The sequence below is a fragment of the Erythrolamprus reginae genome, chromosome 3, assembly GCF_031021105.1.
Source record: "Erythrolamprus reginae isolate rEryReg1 chromosome 3, rEryReg1.hap1, whole genome shotgun sequence".
NCBI classification, from domain to species: domain Eukaryota; kingdom Metazoa; phylum Chordata; class Lepidosauria; order Squamata; family Dipsadidae; genus Erythrolamprus; species Erythrolamprus reginae.
Window position 1 is genome coordinate 100335361 of NC_091952.1, and position 19590 is coordinate 100354950.

The 19590-nt window shown below is 41.4% G+C and overlaps 1 protein-coding gene across 2 annotated transcripts in view; it reads left to right on the plus strand.

Annotated features, from left to right (window-relative positions):
• The first annotated feature begins 4863 nt into the window (after positions 1-4863).
• The window catches only part of RGL1 (ral guanine nucleotide dissociation stimulator like 1), a 117905-nt gene continuing 103178 nt past the window's right edge, over positions 4864-19590 (plus strand). The window contains exons 1-2 of one of the 2 annotated variants that reach the window (XM_070746303.1): positions 4864-5132; positions 5995-6105. In XM_070746303.1, coding sequence (XP_070602404.1) covers positions 5106-5132; positions 5995-6105 — 138 coding nt within the window. In that variant the 5' untranslated portion in view covers positions 4864-5105. The remainder of the gene's footprint in view (positions 5133-5994; positions 6106-19590) is intronic. The other variant, XM_070746302.1, reaches the window with a different exon arrangement.

Here is a 19590-nt window from a genome sequence, read left to right on the forward strand (position 1 = left end):
TGCCTGCAACTTTTCCTCTTAAACTCTTCCACTGCTGCATTTCATTTTATAAAGGATTAGATTTGGGAACACGCTAAGCAGCCTGTCTCCGCCTACAAATTCTTCAAAATCGGTCTTTCTGAATGCAGTCTCTAATGGCTTTCAGTCTTCCACATTTTCTTGCTTCATCAGCTATTTTGCCTGAAAATTAGTAACATGCCAGACGGAAAGTATTTCTCCTCAAATGTCTTTTCAGATTAAAGATCCACAAACTCTAATTATGCTTTTCCTTAATCCAGAATGTTTCTGTAACATTTTATAACTACTGTTTGATTATAAGACAGAAAGTTCAAATAAATAAGTAAACAGTGGACAACATTTTTAGGCCAAAGGGCATTTTATGGGTTCACATAATTGCTGCCATGGGAGAATTTCCTGTCCATAAAATGATCATAATTCTGGATGTCATCAATTGCAAAATATTATTTATTAAAAGGAAATTTGGCTGAAGATATACCCCTCAATTTACTTTTGCCCTCCTCTAAGATGCTAATCATTGCCTTTCAATTTACTTCTGTCTTTTTCATGGATAAGGAGCTTCTAGTCATTCTTTGTATGTTCTTGACAAATGTATCTTATGTACAGAGAGCATATGCACCAAAGACAAATTCCTTGTGTGTGCAATCACACTTGGCCAATAAAGAATTCTATTGTATTCTAGTCACCACTTTCTTTATTTTCAGTTTTATTTGCCTTTAGTTCATGTAAATAAACATGCTGCTGCGAACTGGTATTATGCATTGGTGTAGACATCATGCTGTCACTTCTAGTAAAGTTGCTACTGCTGCTACTGGTGAAAGGATATACAGGTAGTTCTCAATTTATGAACAAAACTGAGGCCAAAACGTATGTTGCTAAGTGAGACATGTTAAGTGAGTTTTGCCCCATTTTATGATTTTTCTTGCCACATTTGTTAAGTGAATCTCTGCAGTTGTTAAATTAATAACATGATTGTTAATCTGTTTCCCCATTGACTTGGCATGTCCTTGGCATGTCCTTGGTGAGTCTTCGGAGAGGGGCAGCATACAAATCTAATAAATTATGTCAGTACAACACAGCAAATGAGATCACTATGCTGGATTTCGTATTTCATCACCAGTCGGGCGCTTCCCAAGCACCTAGGACTGCGTGATGTAGCGGCGAATTATGTTTGCCGATCCCAGTAAAGCGGCCTTTTGCAATTGACAGATGGAGATTTTGTCAATTCCGATGGTTTTCAAATGTCCGCTGAGATCCTTTGGTACTGTGCCCAGCGTGCCAAGTACCACTGGGACCACTTTCACTGGCTTATGCCAGAGTCGTTGCAGCTCGATAAATAATAATAATAATAATAATAATAATTATTATTATTATTATTATTATGTCAGAAGGTTGCAAAAGATGATCACATGACTCCTGGGATACTGCAACCATCATAAATGTGAGTCAGTTTTCAAACACCAGAATGTAAAACACATGGTCATGGGGATGCTCCAATGGTTGTAAGTGTGAAAAATGATCATAAGTCACTTTTTTCAGTGATGTTGTAACTTTGAACAATTACTAAATGAACTGTTGTAAGTTGAGTACTACCTGTGTACGATTTTGTGTTTTAGTTCAAAATTATATTTACATTATATGTTTATAGTTCGTTATATGTTTTCTTTTGTTTTTTCTGTTTTGCATATATTTTGTGTGCCTTTTTTATTGGAAAATTTAATAAAGGTTATAAAAAAATACACAAAATAAAAAGAGATAATTCAGAATAGGCCTTAGTTGAGCTGCACCATAATGAAGTAAGGAGTACAAGTAAAGGTATTGTAAGGTACAGTAATCCCTCACCTATCGCGGGAGTTACGTTCCAGACCTTGCCGCGATAGGTGAAATCCGCGATGGGGAATTTATCCTCCTTCCCACCAGCTCCGGATGCCTGGAGGCGAGCAACGGCCGGCTAACCTTTCCCCCCCACTACTACTTACTCTGTTCTTTGCAGCAGTTCGGCCAAATGTTGTGTTTTTTGCCTTGCCCCGGCTGTAAAGTCCCTGGTGAGCTGCCCCGGCTGTTTCTTTTTTTCTCTCTCTCTCTTCCGCCCTCGAGCCCAGCCTGGAAATCCCCGCCGCGTCGCGTTCCTTTCTTTTTTTTCCTTTCGGCACTGGCGAGGGGGATTGAACGAGGAGACGGGCCTCCGCCGGAGCTCAGTCCCCGCCCCGCTCATCATTTGGGAGTCCCGCTGGGGGATTCTAGCGCTTGTTTGTGTGGTAAAATCATTCAAATGAAGCTGACTTCAAAACCCGCGATGAAGTGAAGCCGCGGCAGGTGAAGCGCGATAGAGCGAGGGACTACTGTATACTCTTCTGATGAAGAGGCTTTGCAAAGATCATTACAAGGTCCAAATTTGTAATAAAAGTATCCAAAAGTTGCTATTTATTAATTTCATAGCTAGTTTAAAATTGATCCCCAGTTTTATTAATCTCCTCCCTCATCTCCCCTCCTATACCTTTTCAAAAGACCCCCCCCCCCCCGCTATTTCTAGGGCAGGAGCACTGGTTCCTGTTTTTCACCTAGCCATGTAACCATCTTTTTCTTAATTCCAAGTTTGTATAAAAGCTTTGCGTTCCACAGCTTGCAAACCATACACTTTCATCAGGATCAGTGACATCCTCTCCCACCCCCATTAGGTTACCTTTTATTTTCTGGGTGGAGATGAGGGTACCCCCACCCACCCCAAGTTGGATTGGGAAGAGGAGATCCACAGAACTTGTTTCTTTTAGCTCCATATTCATAAATTTATCAATGCATATACCATACAAACATATCCATGACTTAGATTATTACATCTGTCATATCAATACATTATCAGTCAGTATTCATATTTATCTTTCTCACTCCCCTTTTACTCTCTCCATCTCTCCCATCTACCTTCCATACCCTTTCTTCCTCCCTCCCTCCTTCCTCTCTCCACCCCACCTCTATCTTCTCTCCACCTATTTCCTGTCCTTCCCTCTAAACCAGGGGTGGGCAATTAATTTTGCCATGGGGCCGCATGAGAAATTGGGATAGTTTTAGAGGGCCGGACTAATATAATTAACTCAGTTCTACCCAATACTGTAAAGACCCAGACCCTGGCCTGACCTAAACACCCAGACCTACTCTACAGACCCCTAATTGTTTGCTTTACGGCAACACGGTGCACTATAGTCACTGCGCTGGAGTGTTTGCATGGTTTCTGTGTTCAGCCACGCTCGGTAGGAGGCCGGGGTCTGCTCCAGTGCGAGGATGAAAGAGCTCACTAGTCACGGTGACCTCTTTCATCCTCGCACTGGAGTGGACTCTGACCTCTGTGGACCGGTCACTGATAGCAGGCAGGCCAGATGCGGCCCGCAGGCCGCCCCTTGCCCAGGTCTGCTCTAAACCGTCCCTTGAGTGGTTTTAATTTAATAAATTTTATATTAGACAAACTGATAATATATTACTAACTACTTATATTCTTTTATTCTCCCATCTCTTATAGTATTTTCAATATTTATCACCATTATCATTTAGTTGTTGGTATATACCTTAACGCTAATATTACCATTCCCTTATGTGATCCCTCGATTATTGCGAGGGTTCCATTCCAAGACTCCTCGCGATAATCGATTTTTCGCGATGTAGGGTTGCGGAAGTAAAAACACCATCTGTGCATGTGCGCCCTTTTTTTCATGGCCGCGCATGCGCAGATGGTGGAGTTTGCGTGGGCGGTGGGGAAGACCCAGGGAAGGTTCCTTCGGCCGCCCAGCAGCTGATCTGCTCGGTAGTGCAGCAGCAGCGAGCAGACGAAGATCGGGGTTTCCCCTTTGCGTGGGCGGCGGGGAAACCCCGATCTTCGTCCGCTCGCTGCTGCTGCGGCCGCCCAGCAGCGGATCTGCTCGGTAGCGCAGCAGCAGCGAGCAGACGAAGATCGGGGTTTCCCCGCCGCCCACGCAAAGGAAGAAAGGAAGAGGAAGAAGCAAGATAGAGAAAGAGAGAGAGAAAGAAAGATGAGAAAGGAAGGAAGAGAGTGACGTCATTGGGTAGGGAAAATCGCGATATAGCGTTATGAGATCGCGAAAATCGAGGGATCACTCTGGTTTTGTCATCTGGGTTAAAACATTTCTTTATCACTCCTAATCTTTTAATTGTGTGCTTATTTTACTTCAATTTCTAACTATACTCATTTTCTATCTAATTATAACACTTCATCCAAACATTATAGTATTTGGATTCACCTCCACCTTCATTGTCATTCTATTCATCTCCGCCCCCTCCAAAATTTTATCTCAAAAGCCTGCTTGTAACCTTGCCTACACCTTGAGTAAGTTAACAAGAGTAGGCTTTAAAAGAGCCGAACGTTTTTCAGATGACAGAATCCATCCTCCAGGCTGACAGGGTTTTTACTAACTCTCCTGAATCAGCATTCCCTATACTGATGTCCACCAGACCTTTAGGACTCCAACTCCCCCCCATAATCCACGAGGATTGAGCCGTTTAAAAAGGCTTCCAGGCCGGAGCTGTCTGACTCGATAGCCCCTACTTAGCTATGCCCCGTGGGAGGAGCGCCCGTCCCCATTGTCCAATTTCTACTCGGGGTCACTCCGTGCAAACTCCCTCTGAGAGGATTCCAGCTTAGCTTCGGACCAATGGCGATTTATTTAAGCCTCATCTTTCACGCCGGGGCTTTCTGCGGTCGCTTTTGGTGAAGAAAAAGTAAGAGGAGGAAAAGGACCTCATTTCAGAAAGTTTGCCCCAGCCGGGGGAGGGTTCGCCCGAGCTCATTGGAGGATGCTGGCTTCACTTGAAGCCTAGAAAGAGTTCACAAGCATAAACAGGAAAGCCTTACATCACTCTTGTGTCTGTGTGTGTGTGTAGGGGAGGAGCCCTGCCTCGCTCTCCAACTCGCCACTCTTTGTGGGCACGAATTGAGCGGAGAGCGCGAGGGAAACAGAGAGAGAGAGAGAGACCTTCGCCTTTCAAGCCAGGCGAAGAAGTATCCGCGTGAGAGGATTGATTTAAAGCGGGCTCCTAACGACGCGCCATGCCCCTTCGGAGCGCTGAGGAGAAACCCAAGGATGAAATTGCTTTGGAGAGCTAAAATGGTAACCCCGCCACTCGCACACATACGCGCGCGCGCGCGTACGAGTTTGGAAACGACGAAGCCTGCAATCTAATTCTTCCTCTTAAGTGTGGGAAAGAACGGCGGGGGTGCAGGGGGGGGGGGAGGAGGAAAAAAAGGAGAGAAATGAACGGGCTGATAAGCTTTGGTACACAGCTCGGAGGCTTTAGTCCTCCATCAAACCAAAAAGAGTTATTTGCGTGCCTCGTAGAATTGTTTATTGCAGCGATTCAACGGTAACCGTGCAGCAAGTAGAGTTACGCTAGAGTTTCCTGAGCTTTATCCTTTCAACTTTCTGACATGCGTAATTTAAAAAAATATATTTCATGGAGTCCTGTTAAGCCTTATGTGATTTTTTTCCCTCGAGTCCTGATTTTTTTAAATTTTATTTTTTTTTAAAAAAAGGCTGAAATGAACTCATCTAATTATTCAAAGAGTTCCTGCGATCCAAAATGCCCGTGTAACCTTTAAAGGGGCAGCTTATTGGTACGGTTTAAATGCTGATAACAATTATCGGAGATATTATGTGTGTGTGGAGGGAGAATATTTCCTTATGAAACGATACTGCAGAACTATTTGAAATATGTATAAATCCTGAGTTGGATGCCAGAGAAGTTAAATGGAAATGCAATTATCTTGCTATGTATCCTAGCTTTTTTCTCCATTGAGCAGCTGGGGGAATTTGGAGTATTATTTTTTAAAAATATGCGGATTGTTCTTAGGAAGGTCTCCTTTGAAGCCAATTGTGCACTGGCTGGCCCAAACACCAGGCAAATAGGGGAAAGGACTTCATTTTCTATGATTATTTCTAAGAAATCCAAGCATTTCCTTTCTTCCTGTGGCAGAGCTCAATCCAAGACTGGGGTGAAGAGATAGAGGAAGGAGCGGTTTACCATGTCACCCTCAAAAGAGTACAGATTCAACAAGCCGCCAACAAAGGAGCAAGATGGCTAGGGGTGAGTGAAAATGCCACTTTGGCATCTTGCAAAAGTGATTAGTGGACTTTGGAGTGCCAGCTGAGATCTGCATTCCAGGCTGCTGTTTGCCTATATTATGCCTTGTGCTAAAGCTGGGTTTTCACATTAAAGTACTGTACTTTCAGAAGTTCTTCATACTGTGTGCGTGGGAAGTGTAAAGTAAAGATCAATGACACTTTTGGGCATTTAATAATTACTACAGATTTTCAGAAGAAATAGAATTTTTGTTTTTTAAGAAGATGGGGGAGTCCTCAGTAGTAGCTAAGAGGCTTTAATGCAGATGTTGTGAAGTTTGTGCACTTGTGGGAAGAAACTTGTGAATTATTGCCCTTCAAAGTCAGTAATTCTAAGCTAGGCAGAGCAATTTTCATTTGTTTTGGCTCCATATAATCTTTTAGATAATTATGCGAGGACACTTTGGTAAAACAACAACAACAACAACAACTGGCTTTTGTTTGGCAGTGCCTAGGTGGGAAACTTTCTGTGGGAATTCTAAATTTCTCTGAGCAAAGAGTGGATACAAAGTAAATCTGGCTTCCCCATTGATTTTGCTTGTCAGGTCACAAAAATTGATCACATGACCCTGAGGCATGGCCATAAATGTGAGCCATCAGAATTTTGATCATGTGATGATGGGGAGATTGCAACAATCAAAAGTGTGAAAAATTACAACTCACTTTTATAAGTGCAGCTGTAACTTTAAATAATTACTAAATGAATAGTTGTAATTTGAGGACTACCTGTATGTATATGTCTTCATTTGCTTTTGTATCTGCAGTTATGTTTGCTTGCCGCTAATATGTTTCAAAATGGCAAGGTTATATTGTTCTGATAAATTAAATTCAAATGTGTCTGTTTAGTATCAAGCTGTGCTTTACAGAGTGAATCCAGAGTTGGGATTAAATGGCAACAATTCCATGGGAGCAATGAAATTCAATTTAGCAGATGGGTATTACAATGGTACTTCTACCTAAGAAAGCCTCTATTTACAAACTTTTCTAGATAAGAACCGAGTTCAGGATTTTTTTGCCTCTTCTCAAGAACCATTTTCCACTTACAAACCCGAGCTTGCGAAACTGTAACCGGAAAAGGCAGGGAGAAGATTCTAAGAATCTCCTGGGAGGAAACAGGGCCAGAAAAGGCGGGGAGAAGTCTCTGTGGGGCCTCTCTAGGAATCTTCTGGGAGGAAACAGGGCCTCCACCCACCCTGTGGTTTCCCCAATCGCACACATTATTTGCTTTTACATTGATTCCTATGGGAAAAATGGCTTCTTCTTACAAACTTTTCTACTTAAGAACCTGGTTACGGAACAAATTAAATTTGTAAGTAGAGGTACCACTGTACTTCCAAAGAAAGTCCCGCTGTATTCCCCCCCCCCCCTAAAAAATAACAAAGCTTGTAAACTATTAAGATAAGAGTTTGGCATTTTACTTTCCAGTATGCCATTTCTCACTGGAAAGGAAGCCTGATATGAATGCAAGTTGTATGTACAATAATGGAGATTATCTTGGTGTCCTAGATGCAGGGTATAAAAACAATGGAGGAATGGGATCACTCCTTCCTCCTGTGCTCCCATACCAGCTCTGAAACTATGGGATGCGTTGATGTCAAACTTAAATAGTAGGCTTTTATCCTTCTTTTGGCCCATATATATTGGAGGTTCATGCATACTGTGAGTTACTATGGAAAAAGTGGCCAATATGGGTGTATCAACAAAATTGAGAATGAGTATTTGATTTATATAAAGCCACCTCTGATATGGTGATTGTGGAGTTTATATTACTTTTATCCCACAAACAAGTTTGTGTTTAAAAAAAACAAACCTTGGGATTTTTATTATCTTACATTGAAAAAATTATAGGTATTGTTTTGACTAAGGATGGACTAGGAAAGAGTAGACAAATGTTTTAAGTTACCCAATACACTTGAAATCTTTTGTGGACATTCTCACTAATGACTTGTGTGTGATTGAAAACCTTATGCATATATAAAATGGAAGCTATTGGTAAATTTAACCACTCATACAAATCTAATAAATTAAAAAAAAAGCCTCATTTATCAAAAGAGAAATTGGGATTGCTTTCTGAGATTTTCTCATTTAGGTAGGCATTATTAAAAATAAGATGATCTTGTAAGCCAGTTAATTTATTTCAATATACAGTGTTCCCTCGATTTTCGTGGGTTCGAACTTCGCGAAATGTCTATACCACGGTTTTTCAAAATATTAATTAAAAAATACTTCGCGGTTTCCCCCCCCTATACCACGGTTTTTCCCGCCCAATGACGTCATATGTCATTGCCAAACTTTTGTCTGCCTTTAAAAAACATTTTAAAAATAAACTTTAATAAATAAACATGGTGAGTAATAATCTAAATGATTGCTAAGGGAATGGGAAATTGTACTTTAGGGGTTTAAAGAGCTAAGGGAAGGCTTGGGATACTGTTTATAGCCAAAAATAGTGTATTTACTTCCGCATCTCTACTTCGTGGAAATTCAACTTTTGCGGGCTGTCTCGGAACGCATCACCCGCGAAAATTGAGGGAACACTGTATACTTAACAATTCATTACTGACACTATCTTGAAATATAATTTAAACAACATCTTAGATTTTGTACTATGGTATAACCAAGTAGAATCAGCAAGTTTTGCAAAACCTATAGACTGTATTGCTAGTTTCTCCTTTTTCATATTCTGAAGGAGTACAAAACGTTCTTAGCAGAACGGATAAATTGAAATCTGCTTCCTTTGGTGGCATATTTCCCATCAATGCCTTCTGTTTTTTAGGGGGAAAATAGTTTTTTTTTTTTAAAAGTAAAATATTTGCATATTTTTCACAGATGGCAGTTTTTACTTGGTGACTCAAGCCCACCAAGAGTGCTTCTATGTCCACTAAGTGAGACACTTAATTTTTTTGTATGGTTGCAGGAGAGAATTTGAAAAGACTCATTTTGACTGAATGGCGATAGGAAGAATGCCAAAATGTTTAGCTAGTTCAGCATTAATAATTTTGGAAGGGCATTGTGATTTTATTGAAGGCAATTCAGTCCAATCACATTGTTCTGAACCCAAAATAATAGTGCTGCTACTTGGAAGAGCAATGCCCTCTCCCTCTTTTAGGAGAAACTTCATTTGACTCTTCTGATTTTGTCATTCTGGGCTGGAGGAACAAAGTGTCCACTGAGAATGCATATCTGCAGCCAGATTGACTTGTATCAGCTTGTAAATGTGTGTACAACATGCCAAATCCCACTGACGCCTGGTGAGACAGAATAATGAGACAATAGCACATTGATATGAGATCCTGAAGTAATTGGTGTGGGGGAGAGGGAGATAGAAGGAACAGAGGGAATTAAGAGGAGAACTGCATGTCAAGTATGAAATGACAGTGGGGAACATAGTTAAAAATGTATTTCTAGAAGAAAATTCTCCATTTAGGGAAGTTTTCCTTATATTAAGGTCATCTATTCTTTCTACTACAGTGATACCTTGTCTTACAAACTTAATTGGTTCCGGGACGAGGTTCTTAAGGTGAAAAGTTTGTAAGACGAAACAATGTTTCCCATAGGAATCAATGGAAAAGCAATTAATGTGTGCACGCCCAAAATTCACCCCTTTTGCCAGCCGAAGCACCTGTTTTTGCACTGCTGATATTCCCCTGAGGCTCCTCTCCATGGTAAACCCCACCTCTGGACTTCCGTTGCCAGCAAAGCACCCATTTTTGTGCTGCTGGATTCCCCTGCAGCATCACAAAAACATGGAAGTCCGGAGGTGGTGTTTCCTTTGGAGGGAAGCCTCATGGAAATCCCAGCAGCGCAAAAACGGGTGCTTCGCTGGCAACGGAAGTCCGGAGGCGGGGCATCCCAGCGGCGGCGGTGGGTTTGTAAGGTGAAAATAGTTTGTAAGAAGAGGCAAAAAAATCTTAAACCCCGGGTTTGTATCTCGAAAAGTTTGTATGATGAGGCGTTTGTAAGACGAGGTATCACTGTATATTATATTATTCCTTCTCATACTTAGCTTTAATAGAAGCAACATAATTTCAAGAGAATAACTAGTTCTGAGATCATGGTTCTTGGCCTAAATCCTCTACATTTTCTCTTTTTTTTTTCTTGCCACCAATCCAGAAGTAAGAAAGATAGCTTAAATTGTCTTAAATGTGCTGGAATTCACTTTAGAGAGCAATAAAAAAAAAAATCCAGCTCAAACTTTTGCGTGCAATTCTTAAAAGCAGCCCACCATAAAACTAATCACAATTTGTAGTGATGGTACAAGGATTTTGTTATTCCTTTAGTTGATTTAATTCACTGTCAGCAATACTTTAAACTGGGAACTGCTACTTTCCGCATGGGTCAGCAAGGGATTTTTTTAGTATAGTTTGAAATTTAGCTTTGCTTCTTTCAAAGGTTTCATTTCCTAGTCCTCCATAATCTACTGTTCTGGGAAAATAACTGCTTTTATTTTTGTGAAGCTAGACATTTCTCTTTCCTTCTCAACTTCTATGCAAAATGGCTAAGTATGTGCCAACTATATCAATATAGCTATACTTAGGTACACAAAACTCATGAAGGAAAAATATCAACTTTTCAGTTGAGCAGAAGATAAAATAAATGATCACAGATAGCTGTAGAATATTTAGAAGTTGGTAATGCCTCAATAATCTTTTTTTGGAGAATGCATTTTTATTATACGGTAGTTATTTTTCACACCGTGGTATGAAGAGTTATAAGTTGAGAGCCTGTAGGAGAGCTGATCAACTATACTGAGAATTGGATTCTGTATGCTCTTTATTATAGGCAGATGCCAATAACACAAATGCTCTCTTTCAAGTGGAGGTATCGTTCCTATTGTTAAGAACTTCAAAGGAAAAGTTTATGGGTAGTCTTTCTTCAGATATGCCAACTTATCTCTTCCCCCTCCCCCAGATATGTTCATGATATCTTTGTTCCATAGGACTATCTGCTTTTCAGGAGGAGGTCTCTGATATACGTAAACATGACTGCTTCAGGTTTCACTTCCTTGTTGACCAGAAATCTCTCAATGGCCCATTGACATCTAGGTGACTAAATCAGTCTGTGCAGATTACGACAAAAAATGACAGTGTCCTATCTTGCCTACTTAGATACTTTGCGGTGTTTCATCTGATTGTAAATATATGTTTGCTTAGTCTCATTACATTGCAAAACCTACAAAACATACTAATGCATTATTGTACAGTTAAGGAAAAACTATCAATGCACAATAATATATACTACCATATATTATGGATGGCTCAGTTATTCAGATCCTGAGCCATCTTATTCTCAACCTGTGAAGTTGCTCGTAAAAAGATAACTGAAATAAATTTGTTTGCTAGAATTTAAAATTATTATTATTATTATTATTATTATTATTATTATTATTATTATTAATTAGATTTGTATGTTGCCCCTTTCCGTAGATTCTGCTACTGTGTTTGGGTTCTTTGATGTACAGTGATACCTCGTCTTACGAACTTAATTGGTTCCGGGAGGAGGTACTTAAGGCGAAAAGTTCATAAGACGAAACAATGTTTCCCATAGAAAACAATGTAAAACGGATTAATGCGTGCAAGGGGGAAAAAAGCAAAAACGGCACTCCGCTGGGCGTTGCCGCCCAGCTGTCACCTTTTGAAAAAGCCAGGCGCTTCTCGGTGTTCTCCTGAACGCCAAACCGGAAAAGTTCAGCTAAAGTTTGGGTTTGGGGTCGGGAGGCCGCTGAGAAGCGCCGCCACCTGGCTGTCACCTTTTGAAACAGCTGGGGGGCTTCATGGTGTTCTCCTGAACGACGTGAAGCCCCCCGGCTGTTTCAAAAGGTGACAGCCAGAAGTTTGGCAAAGGTGACAGACAGAAGTTCGGCAAAAGTTCGGGTTCAGTGTTTGAGTTCAGGAGGTCACCGAGAAGCGCCGCTGCCCGGCTGTCACCTTTGCAGAAGAGCCATGGAGCTGTCGGCCAGTCGGGAGGCTCAAACGGAGGTGAGGAATCCCAATAGGGAATTCCATGGGCAGAGCTTTGACATCATGAAGATGTCCTTCCTGGAGTCCACGTTTCGGCCGGCCAGGAAGGATGTCTCCGTGACGTCAAACCTCCGCCCATGGAATTCCCTATTAGGATTTCCCACCTCCATTTGTGCCTTCCAACCAGCCGACAGCTCCGCGGCTCTTCTGCAAAGGTGACAGCCGGGCGGTGGCGCTTCTCGGAGGCCTCCCAAACCTGAACGCCAAACCCGAACTTTTGCCGAACTTCCGGGTTCGGCATTCGGGAGAATGCCAAGAAGCCCCCCGGCTGTTTCAAAAGGTGACAGCCGGGCGGTGGCGCTTATCAGCTGAACCTGAACGCCGAACCTGAACTTTTGCCGAACTTCCGGGTTCAGCGTTCGCGGCAGCGGGTTCGTAAGGCGACAAAAGTTCGTAAGAAGAGGCACAAAAATCCCGAACCCCGGGTTCGCATCTCAAAAGCTTTGTAAGACAAGGGGTTTGTATCACGAGGTACTACTGCACTGAGATTAAATGTGGTTGAGCTGAAAGTATTCAACAATATAATCAGTTCTGTTATGATTTTAAGTAGTTTTATACAAAGGAAGGTGTTGTCACCTTGCTAATACTGCTTTGCTGTGGAAACTTTGATCATTTGTTGTAGAGTAAATAAATTCCAGGAACAGGAAAAGAGAACTTTGTAATGTGGAGAGAGAACTCTTGCTTATTGTGAGGACAAAGAAGTTTATAAACAGACATGAGGGTTCTTGTTTTTAGCTTTGAAGCTGTATTTAAGGATGTGCTTCCTACAGTCTCTCTCCAATCAGATACGTTTATTAATGTTTGTGTATTTTTCAAGATTTCCTTGGCATGCCAGTTTAGTCACGAATTGTGCCTTGCATTTCTTGCAGTTTGACACTAACAGTCTGAACTTTTTGTGACTAGAAAAGATAAAATAGATGGCATTTGAGTAGATATTAAAGACATGGTTCTTTTTCATAGGCATTGAGGAAAATTTCCTTTATGAAGAGTGTACAAGTAGATTATTTTTAGCCCTTTTATTGCCACAACGTTTTAATTCTCCGAAACAAGTTCACATTGGGAGAATTGGTGAAAAGCCAGCCCCCACATGAATGAAAGGGAAGGTTTCATTTTCCTTGTTCCATTCATTTACAGTCTTTCTTTCCTTTGTCTTTAGCTTTTTTGCCCTATATCCCTTAAGAAAACTGAAAGTGTTCCTGGTTCCAAAGCATTACTCATTTAGTTGTTTCAAATGGTTGTTGGCATTAAGGTATTAGACTAGCACTGGTGAGAACCAGGTTCAAGCATTCACTTAACCAAGAAAGATCCCTGGATGACTTCACACCAGTCATTTTCTATTATTATTATTATTATTATTATTATTATTATTATTATTATTATTAATTAGATTTGTATGCCGCCCCTCTCCGTAGACTCGGGGCGGCTCACAACAACAATAAAACAATATACAACAAATCTAATAATTTAAAAGTCACTAAAAACCCCTTATTAAAAAGCAAAAACATACACACAAACATACCATGCATAAACCGTATAGGTCCGGGGGAGATGTCTCAATTCCCCCATGCCTGATGGCAGAGGTGGGTTTTAAGGAGTTTGCGAAAGGCGAGGAGGGTGGGGGCAATTCTAATCTCTGGGGTGAGCTGGTTCCAGAGGGTCGGGGCCGCCACAGAGAAGGCTCTTCCCCTGGGTCCCGCCAAACAACATTGTTTAGTCCAGTGTTTCCCAACCTTTTTTGAGCCGCGCAACATTATTCACATTTACAAAATCCTAGGGAACATTGTGGGGGGGGCGCTAAAAAAGTTTGGACAAAAAAAATTCTCTCTTCCTCTCTTTCGCTCTATTTCTCTCTCTATCCCTCTTTCTCTCTCTCCCTTCCTTCCTCTTTCTTTCCCCCTCTCTCTCCAACTCTCTTTGTTTCTCCCTTCCTTCCTCTCTTTTTTGCCCTCCTTCTCTCTCCCTCCTTCCCTCCCTCTATGTCTTTCCCTTACCCTCCTTCCCCCCTCTTTCTCTCTCTCTCTTGCTTTCTCTCTCTCGCTGTCTTTCTCTCTTTCTCTCTCCCCCCCTCTCTCTTGCTATCTCTCTTTCTCTCTCTTTTTTTGCTTTCTCTTTCTCTCCCCCTCTCTCTCCCTCTCTCTTTCTCTCTCTCCCTCTCTTGCTATCTCTTTCTCTCTCTTTCTATCCCACCCTCTCTCTTTCTCTCTCTCCCTCTCTTGCTATCTCTTTCTCTCTATTTCTCTCCCCCCTCTCTCCCTCTCTCTCTCTCTCCCTCTCTTGCTATCTCTTTCTCTCTCTTTCTATCCCACCCTCTCTCTTTCTCTCTCTCCCTCTCTTGCTATCTCTTTTCTCTTTCTCTCCCCCCCTCTCCCTCTCTCTTTCTCTCTCTCCCTCTCTTGCTATCTCTCTCTCTTTCTATCCCACCCTCTCTCTTTCTCTCTCTCCCTCTCTTGCTATCTCTTTTCTCTCTTTCTCTCCCCCCTCTCCCTCTCTCTTTCTCTCTCTTTCTCTCTCCCTCTCTTGCTATCTCTTTCTCTCCTCCTCTCTCCCTCTCTTTCTCCCTCTCCCTCTCTTGCTATCTCTTTCCCCTCTCTCCCTCTCTCTTTTTCTCTCTCCCTCTCTCTTTTTCTCTCTCCCTCTCATGCTATCTCTTTCTCTCCCCCCTCTCTCCCTCTCTCTTTCTCTCTCTCCCTCTTTTGCTATCTCTTTCTCTCCTCCCTCTCTCTTTCTCTCAGCAGCAGCATTGGGCAGTAGCCATGGGGCGGCGGCAGGGTGATCAGCTGTGAGGCGGAGTTCCGGAATGGAGGCACCGACGGCGGCGGCTAGGCGTGTTGGTAGACGCCGTACATGCTGGTGTTGCGCTGGGCATGGACGTGGGGCTGGAGCCTCCATCCCGGCCCAGCCAGCAGGCAAGTGCCAGCCATGCAATTCCAGCATGTCCAGCCACCACCGGTCGGTGCCTCCGTTCTGGAGCTCCGCCTCACAGCTGACCACACTGCCGCCGCCCCACAACTACTGCCTGCTGCCACTGCCGCTGCCATCACCCTCCCACTGCGTGCCGCCCTCTTGCTGCCGCCGCCCTCCCACCAGGCACCAAAGCTCACCTGCTGCCGTCGCCAGGGAAGCTGAAGCCGGGCGGGGTGCTGCAGCTGCCGGAAAACTTGGAAGGCGCAAAGAAGGAAGCTCAGCTTCCGGTCTCAACTTTTTGCTCTTTGCAAAAAGTTGCGAGACCAGAAGCTGAGCTTCTTTCTTTGTGGCACACCTGACCATGTCTCGCGGCACACCAGTGTGCCACGGCACACCGGTTGGGAAACACTGGTTTAGTCGACGGGACCCGGAGAAGGCCAACTCTGTGGAACCTAACTGGTCGCTGGGATTCGTGTGGCAGAGGGCGGTCCCAGAGATCTTCTGGTCCAATGCCATGAAGGGCTTTATAGGTCATAACCAACACTTTGAATTGTGACCGGAAACTGATCGGCAATCAATGCAGACTACGGAGTGTTGGTGTAACATGGGCATACCTAGGAAAGCCCATGACTGCTCTCGTAGCTGCATTCTGCACGATCTGAAGTTTCCGAACACTCTTCAAAGGTAGCCCCATGTAGAGAGCATTACAGTAGTCGAACCTTGAGGTGATGAAGGCATGAGTGACTGTGAGTAGTGAGTCCTAGCCCATCCTACCTCATAAAATGCTAAATCAGGCATGTATCAGAGGAGGAAGTGCTATGCCTTGACTGCTGGAAAGAGGTAGCATATAAATGGAAGAAATAGTTACCATAAAACAGTAAAGAACAGAGAATAGGTTATGTTTTGTTTTTGTTTTTACTTTTTGTTTATGTCTTTATTGTAAATTCTTTCTGTTGTTCTGTATTTGCTTTGTCTTTTTTAATGTTAACAGTTAATAAATACTGTATATATTTTTTTAAAGAACAGAGACCTGTAATTTTTTTTTGTTTCTCACCTCCTTCAATAGTGTTCTAATGGTACATATGGTATTCTTGTCTGTCTAATACCATTTCAACTCTCACTTTTTTTTAGTAAACTCAGGAGTTAAGAGTCAAGTTCTCCTATATGCAGAACTGTACCCTCAGTTCTGTTTCTTGTACCCACTATCAACCGGGTATGTTGGAACTAATTTTTAGAGCACCACAGTACAGTTAATCATCATAGGATACTTCATTTAAATAGTAAAGCTTGTAATTGAGAGATGTTTGGTCCCTGGAGTGACAAAAATACATATTTGTAGCATAAAGGCCATGTATGAACTTGAAGCCATTGGTTTATGTGCTCTTGGATATAAGTTGTTTTCTTTGTTCAAAATAGTTCCCTGCCTTCAGAAAACATTGAAAGAGAGCTGTCCCAATGGCCTCATTATAGCGAAAAAGGTTTGTGAAAAGTTCACCAAGAACTGTGTTAAGCCACTTTTTTGTCCATAGAGTGGAAGCCAGCGTTCCATCCCCTTCGTGCCTTATAAAATGGCTCTTTAGCTGAGGTCATATAACTGGAAAGCCTGCCAAGAGCAAAAATGTTTCCAAATTATAGCAGTTCTGCTCTTCCAATAAATATGTTGATACACAAATGTTGAATTCCTGAGCTGTTGTTTAATAATAACCATATTATTTCTAGTTTTATACTGGTAAACTCTTCCCATCATGTCTTGTTGTACAACATCTTTGTATGTACGTACAATTAATGGAAAACCTTTGTTATCTCTTTGGAAATTTAGTATGGGTTAGAAGTCACTTTTTCCCCAACCAGAAGGTTGTTCCAGAGAAATAAAACTTCTCATAATGCTCGACTTTTTCAGCAAGATAAAAGCTTCACTCTACCCCACTGTCCTCTGTCTTTAGTAGCAATAAACTTACGTTTCTTTAGAGAGGTGGACGTGGGGCATAGGTCACTCTTTCCCTGACTGGGCTGGGAAGTACATAATGCACATTTCGAAAGGCCATTTAGTAATTTTTTAAAAAATGGAAGAGAAATAGGGATATCAATCAATTTAATACCAGGTCACAGATCATTCCTGACATTGTGTGAGAAAGAAGTAGGAATTCCAGAAATTAATGGGCCACAACTACATGGATTTACCAACTTTTGCATTCTTACTGTATCAAGGAGTCGTAATGAATATGGGTCTCTTTCATATTTGTCATACTTGCCAGAAGGCATTCCCAACTATGTTATAGGACCCAGATTGTTGGGGGCAATATGCTGATTCTGTAAACTGTTTAGAGAGGGCTGTAAAAGCACTATGAAATGGTATTAAGTCTAAATGCTATTGCTATTGTTATATTTAGGCCTGCAATATATCCTTTCCTTTGCCATGCTCTACCCCTAGCTTGGTTCAACCAAAATTTTTTGTAGAGTTTCAGCAGAAACATCTGACGCAACTTGGGAAAGTATAGAATATGATAGGTGGGCATTGTTGCATTCTCATAGATTGGGTGCCCAACATTATTGTTGTTAGCCGCCCCGAGTCTACGGAGAGGGGCGGCATACAAATCCAATAAATAAATAAAATAAATAAATAAAATATCTGTTTCCTACTGGAGGGCAGCCTTGGCATCATTTCTGATTAAGTCAGAATGTTATTCATTATGCAGTCTATTTCATTTCCATGATTTTCATGCCCTACTTTTAGACTTTGTCACATGTGCAGTAATTTATTTATTTGGAAAATTTATATTACTGCTTACTCACAGAGGTTTAAGGTGGTTGAGATGAAATAAAAAACACAAAATGAAAGAAATAAAATAATAGCAAAATAATAACACACACACACAAACACAGCAACAACACACACTCATACCAGCCTTTTAATGGACTCCGTCCTGTTCTGAGTTCCGCAGACCAGAAAGCCTCCGAGGGGATAGGGGATGGCATGTTTACCCTCCCCTGACTCTGGGGAAGCCTCTGGAGCCTGGGGAGGGTGAAACATGAGCCTACTAGGCGCACCAGAAGTTGGGAAACAGGCCATTTCTGGCCTCCAGGGAGTCTCCAGGGCATGGGAAAAGCAGTTTTTGCCCTCCCCAGGCATTAAATTATGGATGTGGGCACTTGCGCATGTGTGATGGCGTGAGTGCACACTTTTTTGGCACCCGAGGGAAAAACGTTCACCATCACTATTCTAGAGGGAGGGAGCCACCATGGAAAAGGGCAGCCCCATTTTTATTGCAAACTGTGTAATAGTCCACAAAATTTATTTACCTGAATAACTATGTTGCTTGTCTAGCAACTAAAAAGTTTTATATATAATTACATGGTCTGTGTACATAGGTTTATTTCTCTTATGTTCTCATCATATGTTAAATAATAACAATAGTTATTCTAAATAAAGTATAATAAAAGATCTTTGCTTGTTTAGACCTGGTATCAGTTCCAGAATTTTAGAAAGTCTTAGGCAGAGCAACTGGAATGAACATTAGATGTGTGAAATAAAGGATTCTGTCACTTTTTGTGGTGCCTTAAATTGCCCTGCAGATATGAAAAATGATAGTTTTGTTGCAATCAGACATCATCAATTAATTATGAAAATTTCCAGCAATTGCCAGTCTATCCACACTTAGGATAAACTTACGGAAAAGGATGAATACCAAATGTTTCTGATTTATTCCTCCATCTCACCCCATATACACTTATTCTCCATCTTTTAATTCATCATCACTCTTCTCTCTTTTATTTCAGTTTATAATTCATCCAATATTTTTTGCTGGTCTTGCACTTCACTTTTCAGTCTGCAGAGAAGAAGTGCAAGTTTTTGCCCAAAGATTTATACTACTCAATATTGTTATATTTGGTTTGTTTCTTTTCAGTATCTTAAATAGCTCTCCATCCAGGGCTGTGTGTAATAGACAACATATGAACATAGATATTGATTCTGGGTTTTTTTTTTAAATTAAATTTTTCTTTTTTTATTTCATTTTTTAATTGATTTTATAAAATTCTGGTTTTCAGTTGGACAGTTTTGTTGGCATAACATGAGAAAATATGGGAGGGCTTTTTAAAATATCACATTGTAATATTTCATAGTCTATTCACAGTCTTTGGAAGCAATGTGCTCCTTAATGTTAAAGCAAAAACCTACCCTGAGATGAACTTGATTCCTACATGAAGTTGGTAATTTTAAAAATCTGATTGAAGCCTTTCAAGTGGAGCAGCATTAAAACCCAGCAGCACAGTCCTATATATGTATTTTCAGTTATAAATCTGTTTGGTAGTGTTATAGTATGATTGATTACCTCTATCAAATACTTCATAAAACAAGTATCCAAGACAGTAAGAATAATGCAAAGAGAAAAAGTGGATAGATAATAAATCCGTCTAAACTTTCTTACAGTAGGAGTGTTCTGTTTTGATAGTGTTTGCCCAGCAAACATCTAGTGGAAATGTATTTGGAATCATATTCCTTTCATTTAGATTTATAATAGGCTTACAAA